This window comes from Mastigoproctus giganteus, chromosome 7 (assembly GCF_048544385.1).
Source record: "Mastigoproctus giganteus isolate SK-2022 chromosome 7, ASM4854438v1, whole genome shotgun sequence".
Classification (NCBI taxonomy): domain Eukaryota; kingdom Metazoa; phylum Arthropoda; class Arachnida; order Uropygi; family Thelyphonidae; genus Mastigoproctus; species Mastigoproctus giganteus.
Window position 1 is genome coordinate 133,650,589 of NC_143581.1, and position 17,162 is coordinate 133,667,750.

At 38.6% G+C, this 17,162-nt stretch overlaps 1 protein-coding gene across 1 annotated transcript in view; it reads right to left on the reverse strand.

Annotated features, from left to right (window-relative positions):
* Positions 1-17,162, reverse strand: part of LOC150083210 (inactive tyrosine-protein kinase RYK-like) — a 479,651-nt gene that overhangs the window by 58,404 nt on the left and 404,085 nt on the right. Inside the window, exon 10 of the mRNA XM_090378435.1 lies at positions 11,894-12,096. Within this exon, the coding sequence (XP_090234561.1) occupies positions 11,894-12,096 (203 nt within the window). The remainder of the gene's footprint in view (positions 1-11,893; positions 12,097-17,162) is intronic.

Genomic DNA, 17,162 nt, shown 5'->3' on the forward strand with positions numbered 1-17,162 from the left:
CATTGAGCATGCTCAAACCATTCAAGGCTTTATACACCTCTATCAGATCACCTCACTGGTGCCCCAGACACTGTAATTTGCAAAACTTAAGCCTTTCTTCATAAGAGCACCCCTTTGTTCCATTCACTAATCTTGTTGCCCTTCTCTGTACTCGTTCCAGCAGCTCTACATCCTTCTTGAAATGAGGCCTCCAGACCTGTATATAATACTCTAGATGTGGCCTGACTATTGCCTTATACAAGAGAATAATCACCTCCTTATCCCTGCTAGAAAAATTCCTATATATTATTGACAATACACCATGAGCTACTCTTGCAGCTCGTCTGCACTGCTCAGAGAACTTCATATTTGCCTGCACAACCACCCCCAGGTCCCTTTCATTCTCTACCACTGTCAGTGTAGTACCACAGAGTTGATACGTTGCTCTGGGGTTGCTGTTTCCCGTGTGTAGTACTTGGGATGTAGTACTCTCAGCCCATCTGCTCAACCTTTCCAGATCCTGTTGCAGCAGCATAGTGTCAGTGGTGTCCTTGACAACCCTGCCTACCTTTGTATCGTCTGCAAACTTCGACATTAAGCTTGATATACCCTCATCAATATCATTTATGAATACAGAAAACAATAATGGACCCAACACTGAGCCCTGAGGGACTCCACTAATAACATTAGTCCACGACGAGCAGTGTCCATTGATTACCACTCTCTGTCTTCTCCCCCTCAGCTACCCCTTTATCCACAGCAGCAATTTGCCTCCAATGCCACACTGCTCCAATTTGTGCAGCAGTCTTCCATGTGCAACAGTATCAAAAGCCTTTCTAAGATCCAAGTATATAATATCAAAGTTATTCCCTGCATCCAGTTCCTTTGTGACTGCATCACAGTATCCAATCAAATTGGTCAGGCAAGACTTCCCCTTAACAAAACCATGCTGTGTCTGAGCTATAGCTGAAGTCTTGTCTAAATGATCCTGCAGTGCTTCCGTTAATTTTCCTGGAACAGAAGTTAAACTCACAGGTCTATAATTACTTGTGTCAGCCTTTGATCCTCCTTTGTGAATTGGGGTGACATTTGCATATCTCCAGTCTGTGGGTACCTCCCCTCAGTCCAAGGAAGCTCTCATAATTATGGCTAAGGGTTTGCTTACTTCCTTTGCTGCCTCCTTTAATATAACTGGATAGATCCCATCCACCCCGGGTGCCTTTCTTGTGTTTATCTTCAACAATTTCTCCTCCACTTTACTCTCAGTTATTACAAGATTCTCTAGCTTACTGATAGAGTTGAATACACCTCTGGCTTTCCCCTCGCTAAATAACTCCTCATGTGTGAATGTCGATGCAAATATTCATTTAGTTTGTTAGCTACCTGAGCAGGATCATCAACAGTTGACCCATAAATATCAAGTGGACCAATCTGATTCATCCCCTTCCTTCTAGAGTTTACATAAGTAAAGAAATTTTTGCTGTTTTTCTATGCATCTCTTGCCAAAGATTTCTCGTAATCTGCCTTCGCCTGCCTAACCTCCTTTGTAACTTGGTTACAGATCAACTTGTATCTATCATAGGCTTCTGTGTCATGTGTTAATTTGTACGTATCCCATACATGTTTCTTCTCTGCCATATGCCTCATCAGTTCATCTGACATCCATTTAGGCCTAAACCTTGAACAATATTTCTTAGTTGGTATGTATAGCCTAGTAGCTTCCAAGATAAGTTCTTTGAATGCTTCCCATTTTGCATTTGCTGTTGGTAACATCATCAGTTGGTCCCACTGTATAGAATGTAAATACTGTCTCAGTCCATCGTAGTCGCCTTTACGAAAGCAATACCCCTTCCCTTTACCCCTAATGGTAGTTACCTCTTTGAGTAAATTCCACTTCAGCACACTGTGATCACTGCCACCTAACAGCTGCAGTTACAGATGAACTCAACAGTTATTTTGCATCGATATTTACAAATGAAAAACCTTTTGTGGCAATGGGAAATTGTGGGAGCGAAGTTAAAAAATATGTAATTAATAATATTGAAATTTTGCAAGATTATTTAATGAAAAAACATTTGAGCCTACAGACCAGTAAGGCTCCTGGAGTTGATGGAATATACCCAATAATCTCAAGGGAGGCGGCAAGCGAGTGCGTTGAACCATTGAGGCTAATTATGCGAGCATCACTAGACTCTGGGGAGATTCCCTTGGATTGGAAAAGTGCAAATGTATCTCCCATACATAAGGTGGCTCTAAAAGTGAAGTTGGAAATTATCGACCTGTCAGTCTGACTTCAGTAGTAGGGAAAATCATGGAGGCAATGATCAAGGGTGGAATATAGGATCATTTGAAATTCTCAAGCATACTCAGCATGGTTTTGTAAAGGGAAAATCACGATTAACAAATCTGGTTCGCTATTTTGAAAGGGTCACTCACAAGCTGGATTCAGGGAATAATTTCGACATTGTTTATTTAGATTTCAGCAAAGCTTTTGACTCAGTCCCACATGAGCGGTTGCTTTATAAGCTGGAACAGGTTGGAGTCACTAGGAAAATCCTTAAATGGATAGAAGGATGCAGGAGGCAGAGAGTTGTGATAAATGGTTATTCCTCAGATTGGGTTGATGTATGAAGTGGGGTTCCCCAAGGATCAGTATTAGGACCACTGTTGTTTTTAATTTTCATAAACGACATGGATGAAGGGATAGAGGGGGGGGAATGTCTAAATTTGCAGATGATGTTAAAATTGGTAGAGTAGTTAATGATCACTGTCAAGCTGAGCTTCTTCAGAGAGACCTAGATACACTTCAGGAATGGTCAGAAAAATGGCAGCTATGCTTTAATCCAACAAAGTGTAAGGTATTACACCTGGGAAACAGTAATCCCAAAATAACTTATTCACTTGGTGGAGTTCAACTAAACCCAGTACTGGAGGAAAGAGACTTGGATGTTACAATACGGTCAGACATGAAATTCTCTGAGCATTGTAAACAGGTTGCAAGGAAGGCCCATGGTGTCCTATCGATGATCTATTGAACTTTTGCAAGTAGAGATAGGGACGTGATAATCCCATTATATAAGGCGTATGTTAGACCACACTTGGAATACTGTGTTCAAGTATGGAGACCGCACCTAAAGAAAGACATCGATCTTCTTGAAAGGGTGCAAAGACGGGTAACTCACCTGGTGAGATCTGCAAAAGGGCGTCCTTATGAAGAAAGACTTCGAATATGTGGGTTGCAGAGTTTGGAAACTAGACACCTTAGAGGAGATTTGATTGAGGTGTTTAAGGCTCTGAGAGGCATCAGTAAAAAATGAATGAGGACGAAATTTTCAAGATTATAAATGATGCTAGAACAAGGTGACATAAATTCAAGTTACGGGGGGAAATGTTTAGATTGGACTGCAGGAAGTTTTATTTTAGCCAGTGAGTTATAAATTACTGGAATAAGTTGCCTTCGTGGGTGGCAGAGGCCGACAGTTTGGGGAAATTCAAGGGTCATCTGGATGGTGCCTTCGGGTAGGGGAGGCGCGTGGGATGATAGATTTAATTTCATTTTTTTTTATTAATTATTATTATTTATTATTATTTTTTTTTTATCATTGTTTTGTTCGGATATTTTATTTTATTTTATTTTTTGGCTGGTGCAGCATAAGCCATAGGCTTTCTTGCACCATGCGGCCATTACTAATACTAATGGGGGATTTTAATTTCCCAGATATTGACAGGAATTTGTGGGTTGGTCACTTACACACTAGCAAGGCTATTGTGGATTTATTGGATGAGTGTTTTCTGCATCAGCATGTTCGGGAGGCAACTAGAGGGAGTAATACTCTTGATCTGGTTATCAGCAGTGATTCTTCATGCATTAAGAATCTGCAGATAAAGGAACCACTAGGTGGCAGTGATCAGTGTGCTGAAGTGGGATTTACTCAAAGAGGTAACTACCATCATGGGTAAAGGGAAGGGTTTTTGCTTACATAAAGGCGACTACGATGGTCTGAGACAGTATTTAAATTCTATACAGTGAGATCAAGGTTTAGGCCTAAATGGATGTCAGATGAACTAATGAGACAATATGGTAGAGAAGAAAAATGCATGGGATACATATAAATTAACATGTGACACAGAAGCCTATGATAGATATAAGCTGATCTGTAACCAAGTTACAAAGGAGGTTAGGCGGGCGAAGGCAGATTACAAGAAATCTTTGGCAAAGGATGCAAAGAAAAACAGCAAAGAGTTCTTTACTTATGTAAATTCTAGATGGAAGGGGATGAATCAGATTGGTCCACTTGATATCGATGGTTCAACTGTTGATGATCCTGCTCAGGTAGCTAACAAACTAAATGAATATTTTGCATCGACATTCACACATGAGGAGTTATTCAGGAAGGGGAATGCCAGAGGTGTATTCAACTCTGGCAGTGAGCTAGATAATCATGTAATAACTGAGAGTAAAGTGGAGGAGAAATTGTTGAAGACAAACATAAGAAAGGCACCTAGGGTGGATGGGATCTATCCAGTTATTTTAAAAGAGGCAGCAAAGGAAGTAAGCAAATCCTTAGCCATAATTATGAGAGCTTCCTTGGACTTAGGGGATGTACTCATAGGACTTGAGATGTGCAAATGTGACCCCAATTCACAAAGGAGGATCAAAGGCTGACACAAGTAATTATAGACCTGTGAGATTAACTTCTGTTCCAGGAAAATTAATGGAGGCACTGGTTAAAGAAGCACTGCAGGATCATCTAGACAAGACTTCAGTTATAGCTCGGACACAGCATGGTTTTGTTAAGGGAAAGTCTTGCCTGACCAATTTGATTGGATACTATGATTCAGTCACAAAAGAACTGGATGCAGGGAATAACTTTGATATTATATATTTGGATCTTAGAAAGGCTTTTGATACTGTTGCACATGGAAGACTGCTGCACAAATTGGAGCAGTGTGGCATTGGAGGCAAATTGCTGCTATGGATAAGGGGATGGTTGAGTGGCAGAAGACAGAGAGTGGTAATCAATGGACACTGCTCAACGTGGACTAATGTTATTAGTGGAGTTCCTCAGGGTTCAGTGTTGGGTCCGTTGTTGTTTTCGGTGTTTATGAATGATATTGATGATGGGATATCAAGTTTAATGTCCAAGTTTGCAGATGATACAAAGGTTGGCAGGGTTGTTAAGGACACTACTGACGCTATGCTGCTGCAACAGGATCTGGAAAGGTTGAACAGATGGGCTGAGAGGTGGCAAATGAAGTTTAACATTGACAAATGTAAAGTATTACATATGGGAAACAGTAACCCCAGAGCAACGTATCAACTCTGCGGTACTACACTGACAGTGGTGGAGAATGAAAAGGACCTGGGGGTAATTGTGCAGGCAGATATGAAGTTCTCTGAGCAGTGCAGACGAGCTGCAAGAGTAGCTCATGGTGTCTTGTCAATGATATACAGGAATTTTTCTAGCAGGGATAAGGAGGTGATTATTCCCTTGTATAAGGCAATGGTTAGGCCACATCTTGAGTACTGTATACAGGTCTGGAGGCCTCATTTCAAGAAGGATGTAGAGCTGCTGGAACGGGTACAGAGAAGGGCAACAAGATTAGTGAATGGAACAAAAGGTTGCTCTTACGAAGACAGGCTTAAGTTTTGCAAATTACAGAGTCTGGAGACTAGGCACCGGCGAGGTGATCTGATTGAGGTGTATAAGGCTTTGAATGGTTTGAGCATGCTCAATGCCAATGGGATTCTTCCTCTTGCTCAGAATAATCAGCTCAGAGGGCATAAATTCAAATTGAGGAAGGACGGATGTCGGATAGATGTCCGGAAATTTGCCTTTGGCCAGCGGGTGGTTGGTTGGTGGAACCGACTTCCATCACTTGTTGTTGAAGTTGATAGCCTAAACAAATTTAAGGCTCAGCTGGACAGGTATTTTGAACGAATAGAGGGGTGAAATGGGAGTGGGTTTTTTTTTTTTTTTTTGGCTGATACTGAATAAGCTTGCTTTCTTGCATCATATGCCTCTACTAATGCTAATGCTAATGATACTGATGAAGGTATGTTACGGTTAATGTCTAAGCTTGCAAGGTTGGCAGGATTGTTAATGACAGTAATGATGGTACACTACTGCAACAGGATCTAAAAAAGTTGAAAATAAAAAAGTCATATGGGTAGCAGAAACCCCAGAGTAATGTGCCAACTGGGCGATATTACACTCAGGATAGTGGAGAATGAAAAGGACATGGGGATAATTGTGCAGTCAGATATGAAGTTTTCTGAACTGTGCAGACAGACTGCAAGGATAGCTCATGGTGTCTTGTCAATGATATACAGGAATTTTGCTAGCAGAAATAAGGAGGTGGTCAGGCCACACCCTGAATACTGTATACAGGTCTCGAGATTTCATTTTAGGAAGGATGGAGAGCTGCTGGAAAGAGTACAGAGAAGGGCAACGAGAATGGCGTGGAACAAAGGCAAGTTACCAAGAAGAAGTTCCCGTTACCAAAAAAGGCTTAAGTTTTACAAATTGCAGCGTCTGGAGTCTAGGCACCTGTGAGGTGTACAAGGCTTTGAATGGTTTGAGCAAGCTCAATGCTAATGGGATTCTTCCTCTTGCTTAGATTACTCACATGAGGGACATAAATTCAAATTGAGGAAAGACAATGGTAGAAAAGATGCGCAGAAATTTGACTTTAGCCAGCAGGTAGTTGATAGTCAGAACAAACTTCCATCTGTTGTAGTGGAGGCCAATAACTTAAATAAGTTCAATGTAGAACTAGACAAACATATGGAGTGAATGGATGGGTGAAATGGAGAAGGGTGGTTTTTTTTTTTTTTTTTTTGACTGATGCTATATAAGCTTGCTTTCTTGCATCATATGCCTCTACTAATGCTAATATACACCTCGTTGCCCCTACTGGCAAAATTCTTCTATATAATTGACAAAGCTCCATAAGGTGTCCTGGCAGCTGATCTGCAGTTCTCAGAGAATTTTATATTTGACTGAACTAATCCCACCAAGCCGTTTTATTTTTCTCTTTCCACTATCCGAAAATTTATCTGAAGCACTAATATTCCTATGGCAATGTTTATGTGTTTCAAAATTACTACACCTACTTTCAAAGAAATTACTATCTTTCCTGTGCCTTTTCATGAATATTCTAATTCAATTTCTCCACATCTCAAAGAGAAATTAGTGACATCCTTATTGATGCATGGAAATCTGTGAATGAGAATTCAGCAGAGCAAGAAAATCCTCACTTCGGAGGAATCTTACTTTATAGCAACAAGGTTAAATTTATTTTCACAGTATGCTGCAGGGTAAAATGTTATCTTGATTGTTGTTATGGGAGTTTAATGGTGCATAAGCTACTATGGCTATAATGCGCCTATTCATTTTTTCTATAGGGAAATCAAATATTTTTATAACATCAGAAAAGATTAAAAAGTCCAATCTCCTTCAGAAAGTTGAAAAAATTCAAAAATATTTGTCTTGTCACCAATGAGATTCTCTAAAGTTATTGGTTTATTAAGATTTACCAGTGATAGCAGGGTTGATGTTCTGTCTTGTCTATAGTAGGGGCAGTCAATGAGTATGTTTAACAGTCAGATTTATATAACAATGTGGACACTGTGGTGGATCGTCTCCTCTAAGTAAATAAAGATGACCTATTCTTGCCCTTGATAGGACTACTTCTTCTCGTCTTGGTGTACGGATACTGGAACGCCAAATGTTCAGATCGTGTTTAAATTGAAAGAGTTTATTATTTGTTTGAGAGTGCCAGATTGTTGTCCATTCTGACAAGCATGCAGCTTGAATAGTTAATGCAAAAGTCTGATGGTGAAACAGGGATATTAGTTAAGTCTAAGCTAGTTGGATTTTTTGCAGCTTTATCAGCCAGTTCATTGCCCAAAATACCAGAATGTGCTGGAATTTAACAGAAGATGACCTGTTGATGGCGTGCTTCAATTATTAGTAATATGCTTCGTATTTCGTCTATAACAGAGTGAACTTTATCTGAGAAATTACATAAAGCCATGATTGAACTAAGCGAATCGGTGTAAATAACAGATTTTAAAGATCGATCAGCACAGAGATTTTGTAAGGCCAGTTTAATTGCATATATTTCAGCTGAAAAGATACTGAATTCAGATGGAAGGGATACTGAAATAATAGTATTCGGAAACTGCAGCTGCTCCAACGTTTGAATTAGATTTAGAGCCATCTGTATAAATTGGGGAAAAATCACTATATCTTTGAGTGTGAACTGCATGAAGTTGTATGATATTAGATGCTTGTAAAACACCCTTTCTCCATTGGCAGACACAAGTGTCACAAGTCTCCAGAGGAAGGGAAGACCATAGTGGTTGACAGCAGGTTGCTACCTGTTGTACGGAATGAACGGAAAGATTCCAAACTTCCATCAGTTCAAGGAGGCAAAGACCAGCTGGCTTTACTATGCTAGGTTTATTTCTGAAGAGGTTTTCTTATGGTGGATTGAACAAGTATGACTGAATGGGATGCGAGGCACAACTTTGTATCTTAACAGCATGCTTCAGTAACAGTGTTTTTCTACGTAACGATAGTGGGGGCTCGTGAGCATCAATATAGAGACTGTGTGGGCGATGTTCTAAAAGCAACCCTCAAAGCACTGTGTTGAATGGGATCAAGCCAGCGTAATGCGCTCATTCTGGCAGAATCATAGATGGGAGCTCCATAATCAAGGCAGGATCTGATTAATGACCTGTATAGCCGAAGCAGAGAAGTATGATCTGTACCCCATGTTTGGGCGGATAAAGCTTTAAGTATGTTTAACTTTTTTAGAGAGGAAGTACGTACATTTTTAATATGGTCTATAAAATTTAACTTGTTGTCAAGGATTAATCCTAGAAATTTGGTATTATTAGTGACTGGGATGGAGACATTAGAAATTTGAATTTCTAATTCGGGATCAGGGTGAAGTTTGCGCTGCCTACAAAAATGGATAGCAACTGTTTTCTGCTGCGAGAGCCGATAGCCATCGAGGCTAGCCCACTGTTGTATTTTATTAAGTAATATCTGAAGCTGCCGTTCAATAGACCTCATATTTTGGGAATGGCAGGAGATGGAAAGGTCATCTGCATAACGATAAGTCTCGACTGTATTTGGAAGCTGTCTTGTAATAGAATCTATTCTAAGAGAAAACAGAGTGGCACTCAGTACTGATCCTTGTGGAACACCTTCTTCCTGCATGAACGTTGTAGAGAGGGCATGTTGGTACTGAACCTGAAACGATCTAGTATGTAGGAAGTTTTGAACAAATATAGGAAGGTTGGCCCCCAGACCAATGGCGTATAGATCACCCAGTATGCCATGCCGCCAGGTGGTGTCAAAAGATGTGACGTTATGTAATCTGTTACATTATATTCTGGAGCTGGATTTTTTTCTTATCAAGAGAGATTGATGTTCGAAATTTTGCTCAGTCTGCCTGAACAAATTTCCATTTCCTGCGGGGTTTGTTTGAAGAGTCTTTGATATTAAAAAATTGCATATGATTGGAAAGTGATCACTGCCCAAAGATTCATTTGAAACATGCTATTCTATGCTTGGGACTAGCACTGGAGAACAAACTGAGATATCTATTGCTGAGGTGTGTCCAGTTGGGAGTTGTATGCGAGTGTGTGCACCAGTATTGAGTATTGTAAGGTTTTGCGACTCTAGAAAGCTTTCAATTAGTCGACCCCATCTGTCTAGTTTAGGATCGCCCCATAAGGGGTGGTGCCCGTTAAAATCCCCTAATATACAGAGGGGTGGAGGTATCTGTATGAAGAGATCTTCAAGATCTTTTAAAGAGTAAGTATGGTTTGGTGGTAGGTAAATTGAGACAATTGTCATTGAAATACAGAGAGTTATATGAACAGCGACAGCTTCTATTTCAGTTTGAAGTGGAATTTGTTTAGTTGGGATATTTGAATTTATTAGGATTGCTACACCACCATGGGCAGCATTTGTTCTATTATGATCCCTTCGATAAAGGCAATAATTCTTCAAAGAAGGAGAAATTTGCGAGGTTAGGTAAGTTTCCTGAAGACAAAGAGCAATTGGAGAATACCGGTTAATTAAATCATGGATATCATCTCTGTTGCAACAAACCTCTGCAGTTCCATTGTAAAACACAGGCCATTATTTGTGTTTAATTGATGGAGCTGTATCTGACTGCTTTTTGAAGTGACTGGCTTATTACATTCCGATTTTGATTTGTGTTTTTTGAAAACTGGTCGACCAGTATCCATTTCTTCTTCAGCGTAGATTTCTAAAATTGGTTCTTCATGTATAGTTGTGCCATCTGTATCCATGATTATGTCCTGGGTATTTTTCCTTGATTTTGGGTTTGTAATATCGGATGTATTAGCACATATATGAGGAGGAGATGCAGCTGGTATTGTCAGATGTCAGGAGTGTTATTTGCCTGGTCTGAGAGTTTGGGTTGTTGTTTATGCACGCTTGGTTGTTGCTCAGAGAGGACAGTTCTAGCCCAATCGTTAATAAGTCCGGGATATAAGGTCTTACCTGACACCTAAGGTAACCAGCTTTTTGATGACGATTCTTTTTGCGTGTACCACATTTTGATCTTTTAGTTCCCGGACAAGTTCATCCCCCGATACATTTAAAAGATCCCACACTGATATTACCCCTTTAGAGGAGTTTAAGGTGGCAGTGGGGTAACCTTCGTAGGAATTCCACCAAAGGTAGATCCTTTTAACAGTCTCTCAGCGTGTCTACATTCGGTCATTTCAGATAATAAGTCTCCGAATCTCAATCGCCTAACCATTTTTGGAGGGCCGGCCACATTTTCAAGACATTTTTGTATCAAAAACGGAGAAAGCTTACTCAATGGTTGGTCTGTGGAGGAGTGAAGAATTAAAAAGAGAGGTACAGTATTATCTGTTCCTTCTTTTTTTTGTCGTTTAGCATGGGATGTTGTGTCATCATGATCTTGATCATGTTTATCTAGGTCTGGATCAAAAGATCCGTAAGTGGACTGTTTAATTTTGTCCATCTTTGCTCCTTTTTGCCCTGGGAGGGTGGCTTTCTTCTTGCAGATTTACAGCTCCGCCACGTGGAGGCAGGAGCGGTGCCACCAGTGACCAAGCGATAAAGAAAGGTTAGTACTTAGCGCGTTAATAAATAGTCCTATGTACAAGAAAAAATGTGTCTTTCCCTTCTGTTAAGTATGCTAAAATCTTTACTTTAGAACAGCAAAATTAAATAACTGGTCAAAATGAAGGACACTACTATAAGTATCAGCTGCTCTTTGAGAAAATCGCTTTAATAGCACTTAGAAATCGCTATAGTCAATCACTTGGCACCCATGGCTTGTTATCTTGAATACCATTACAATTTAGTAAGTTTACCAGTTCTACCAGTAGCAAATTATATGCTACCTGAGAAGGTGGGGGAATAATTGAGGGAATAATTATACATATACAGTTTAGAGTATGCTTGAAGAAAATGCATTGATAATAAGAAAACATAATCAATGTGTATTTTGCATTTTTTTTTTTAATTTTTTATTTTTATTTTTTAATATGCTTCAGCACATAGAAACATGAAATCATGAGTAACTACTTATTTATTAATTTTTTTGTAATAATACAATATAATTGATCAATTATAAATACTATTGGTAAGTATTTATAATTAATTATAAATATACTTATTTATAATTAATTGTATCAATTATAAATAAGTATATTTAAAATTGATACAATTATATTGTATCAATTATAGATATACTTAAAACAGGAAAACTGAGAAAGGAACACAAATATTCATCTTTTAATATGTAATCAATTACAGAAATAAAACTTTTCTGATATTATCTTCAACCAAATATTTATAATGTTAGAAGTTTGTTAAATATATATACGTACATGGCAGTGTCCTTCAGCAGAAAACTTGCATTTCTGAAGAAATTTTTTCAAGTTACCTTGGCTCATGAATGGATAAACTAATAAAGGATGATGCTGGTCATCTATACAGAGTGCAAGTATTGGTAATATATTTTTATGGTTTGTTCTAAACATCATCATGCCTTCAGCCATTAGCAGAGATATCTGAACTTGAGAAGCATGATCTTTAAAAAAATAATAAAACAAATAAATGAAGGAACAAATTAATGTGCACACTATTATAAATATATGTATAGGTAACCCTTGGAGACCATAACCTTCTCTAATCAGTTTTCTTATTAATGCCTATCCATTTATTCCCCTGCTTCAACCCTTCAAATATTGTATCTAGGTCTCAAGGCAGTATTTAAAAAATATATATATTGAACTTCTGGAAAAGAAGTTCTATATATCTTTTTATAGATATATATAGAACATGCAAAGAAGGGCGACTAGATTGGGGAAGAGTATTAAGTATTATCTCTATAAGGAATAGTTTAGAATATGCAATCTGCAATGCTTAGCAACCTTGGGAGGAGGGGGATTTGACAGGCAATATTTGACTACAGGAATAATATATTTTTTTGGCAGATGTAGAATAAGTGTGCTTCCTTCTGTTATATGTCATTTTAATTTTAATATTTTTCATATAGGTGGTAGATGACTTTCATCAACCGGTGAAATACCACCACTTTGCTTATTGGAGGCCTGAAGTGGTGAAACCCATGTTTAGTCTCTAGAGCAAAGTTTCCGGCATCCCCCTCTCCCCATACTTCTCCTTCAACCCATGCACGGTACTAAGTACTATAGGTTTTGATACCTTTCGTGTTTGGGGTTTTCATATAAAAAAAAAAAAAAAAAAACCTTGTTGAAAAATTGTAAAAAAAAAAAAAAAAAAATCAGTACATGCATTCAAATAATGCCTATGCATATACAATATTACAATAATTGTCCAGTAATAAATTAATGTTTAACACATACAGAAAAAAGCAATTGCTATTTTAAACTTCAGATACTCTAAGGATCATGTAAACATATTTAATTCACAATGGACCCTCAAACCACAAGCAAGCAATAAATTTATTTCTTCCTTTTTGTTATTTACTTTGATATATTTACCTGCCCTCCATTTTTCCCCCTCTGTAACTGTTTCATTTTGTTAGAAAAATAGCATTCTGAGAAGCCACAGATCAGCAAATTTTTGTTATTGGATTAAAAGTCATTGTTCAGTGCTCTATAGCTTTATTAATCTTCTTAGAGGGGAACAGGTATCCTGTGTGTTATTAGACACTCAGCCTAAAACACTGATGGATCCAATATCTCTCTATTACAGAAAATTCAGGAGAAGTCCAGTTGGCCTACCTCCCTAAAATCCACTCATGCACACCTTCTCGATGGTAAGCCCTGTTACGTCACTTAGGTGGCAACGAACATGTAGAGTGGTTCTCTTCAAGATGCCTGGTCAGCGTGAAGAGGAAAAGACCAAACCCTCCAGCATATGACAGCACAACAATACAAATGGTCCTCAGTCCCCAGCAGCTTTCACTCTCCCTCTTATGGCAGCGAGAGGATCAGAGTGGAAGCAGAGGGTGCTAAGAATCTCTGGGTACGACCAGGCTGCCATGCACGGAAACTGAACTCGGCCTGTTATAAGTACGATCACTCATCGGTGAAGACAGGATATTAGAGCTGGAAAAGGAATTAGAAAATGTGAATTGGGATATCATCGGTTTGGCTGAAACAAGAAGAAGAAATGAATCACTTATAAGTTTATCAAGTGGAAATCTGCTGTACACCAATGGAAACAGTGAAAGGAGTGAAGGTGGAGTTGGGTTTCTGGTCCATAAAGATTTTAAAAACAACATTTTGGAATTCAAAAGTACATCACCAAGGGTGTCAAGACTAATACTCAAGATTTCTAAGAGGTACAAGCTAAAGATTATAATGATTTATGTACCAACATCAAGCCATGATGATGAAGAGGTTGAAGAAATGTACACCGAAATTGAGTCTTCTAGATGAGCAGAAAACCCACTACACTATTATTATGGGGGACTTCAATGCTAAGGTTGGAAAAAGGCAAAACAGTGCAGAAAGAGGAATTATAGGAAATTTGGGAGTTGGTGAAAGAAATAAAAGAGGAGAAAGACTTGTGGAATTTGCAGAATGTCAAGGACTGTCAGTAATGAACACTTTTTTCAAGAAAAGGGTGAACAGAAAGTGGACATGGAAGAGTCCAAATGGATTAACAACTAATGAAATCGATTTCATCCTCACTAACAGAAGATATATTGTGAATGATGTTACTGTCCAGAATAAGGTAAATGTTGGAAGTGATCACAGAATGGTAAAATGTACAATTTAGATGTAGGAAAGAAAAGGAAAAAACTGACTCGAGTAAATAATACAAAGGTCTTTGAGATAACAGAGGAGGAGAAAAAGCAGTATGTACTGGAACTTAAGAACAAGTTTGAGCTTCTGCAGACTGCTCAGGACCAAGATATCGACGAGGAATATTACAACTTTCTGAAAGTGATAAAGCCCAAGAAACCTACAGGGAAAGGGAAATCCAAAGAAGAAAAAATTAGTCCAGAAACACTTGATATGGTGAACCGAAGGCGAAAAATGAAGAGCAAGAAAAACACTGACAGGGAGAAAATTGAGTATACTGAGTTATGCAAAGCCATTAGAAAGAGACTCAGAGAGGACATAAGAAGATTTAACACAAGAAAAGTAGAACAAGCATTAAGGGAAAACAACGGATTTAAATCAGCAGCCATGAGCAGTAATACAGAAAGACAAATGATACTGAAACTGAAGAATAGCGATGGTGTACTTATAAACAGCAGAGAAGGCATAATTCAAATAGCAGAAGACTACTATAGAGAATTATACAAGGAGCGAGGGAATGATACCAGCAGTGGGGAAGATGGATTGCAAAGTAGCAACACATACGACATACCCAATATTCTCCCTGATGAGGTAGAACATGCATTGAAGAAAATGATTGATTTTTTTTTTTTGATTTGGTAGTTGGTGGCGCATCAGCTTCTGTGGCCATATTGCACCTCCCAAGGTTTTTTGCAGTACTTTGATCCAAGCCCGAGGCGGGAATCGAACCCGCGACCTTTGGGTTGCTGGGCAGGTACTTTACCCACTCGGCTAGCCCGGTCGGCGAAGAAAATGAAGAATCGGAAAGCCCCCGGGGGGAAGATGAAGTTACTGTAGAGTTGTTAGAATTGGAAGAGACATAACACAAAAACTGGCAAGGCTCTTCACAAAGTGCATTAGAAAAGGTGTGACGCCTAAGCAATGGAATAATGCAATCAGTTTTGCTGCATTTGTTTGTTTGTTTTTTTTTTTTTAGGAGCATTAGAAACTAAGGCCATATTGCTCCGTGAATATGCGGTGGTCATTCCTGACCTTTCAGCATCCTCCGTATTTGGTGGTGACGGGCTCGAACCCTGATCTAATCAAGAAGCGTGTGCTACGCACTGCTGCTCCTTCCCACCTGTCTACGGAGGCACCAGTTTTGCTGCATAAGAAAGGAGATAAATCAGAAATTGGAAATTATAGACCAATAACTTGTTATCCCACATCTACAAGTTGTTCACAAGGGTCATTAGTAACAGATTAGAAAGAATACTTGATGAGAATCAACCGAAGGAGCAAGCTGGCTTTAGGACAGGATTCTCAACTATGGATCACCTTCACGTAATATCACAGCTAATGGAGAAAGCAAATGAATATAAAACACCACTATGCCTGGCATTTGTGAACTATGAAAAGGCACTTGACTCCATACAGCATAAGGCAATGTTCCGGGCACTGGAAAGACAAAGCATAGATACCCCATATATTATGATTTTGAAGAAAATATATGAGAGTGCTACCTCCTTTATTAGACTAGACAAAGACAGTAGCAAATTTAAAATCAAGAAAGGAGTTCGACAAGGAGACACAATATCTCCGAAGCTGTTTACTGCTGCCCTTGAGGAAGCTTTCAGAAGATTAGACTGATCGCAGAAAGGAGTCAATGTGAATGGAGAGTACCTAAACCATTTACAATTTGCAGATGACATTGTGGTAAATCTTAATCAGTTATACACAGTTAGTAAGGATTTTGGACTAAAGATGAATATGGCTAAAACAAAAGTAATGATGAACAAGTATGCCACGGAAAGGGAAATAATGATTGAAGGAGCAGTAATTGAAAAGGTAGAGTCATATACTTATCTGGGACAAGTTATTAGCTGTAATAATGATAAACGGCTGGAAGTCAAGAGAAGAATAAATTTTGGATGGATAGCATTCAGGAAATATAGTCACATACTGAAGAGCAATATCCCAGTTTGTCTGAAATGTAAAATAATGAATCAATGTATACTCCCCACCATGACTTATGGAAGTGAAACTTGGGCACTCACCAAACGAATGGAAGAGAAGCTGAGAACTACACAGCGAAGAATGGAACGAATTATATTGGGAATCAGACTGTTAGATAAGAAGAGAAACACATGGATTAGGCAAACTCAAGTAAAGGACATTCTTATCAAAACTAAAGAACTAAAATGGTGTTGGGCAGGACACATAGCTCCAAGGCATGATGACAGATGGACTAAGAAAATAATAGAATGGTACCCAAGAGGAGCTAGAAGAAAACCTGGAAGACAAAGGCGGAGATGGATAGATGAAATTCATGAGTTTTTGGGTAGTAAATGGATGGCCAGTGCTCAAAACAGAAGGAACTGGAAAGTTGCTGGAGAGGCCTTCATCCTGCAGTGGATTGAAAATGGCTGATGATGATATCAGCTCTAAATCCTATTATCAAGATAACCTTGGAGGTACTGCATATTGAACATTATTTTTACCAAAAATCTATGAACATTTCAGGTAAATTTTTAATTTAACTGAAATGTTCATAGATTATTTAAAGCACAGAGTTTAATTCCCTAAGTTCTAAAGCCCTAAAAGATGCTGACATAATTTTGTCACAGTAAAATTTCATGACACAGAGTTGAATTAGCATAGAAAAAAGAAGAGCCACTACTGCACAGGAAAAAAAAGTGTGGAAGTAGCTTGAAGGGAGGAATATCTTATAATAATAATAATAATGCACAATATTATTTATCTGTCTCATGATTATTTGTGAATGTGGTGGCACATAGTAGTAGTATTGGCAATTGACGCAAGGTAACAAGCTTATAAAGCAAATTATCCAAAAAAAAAAAAAAAAAAACGCTTCCCACAT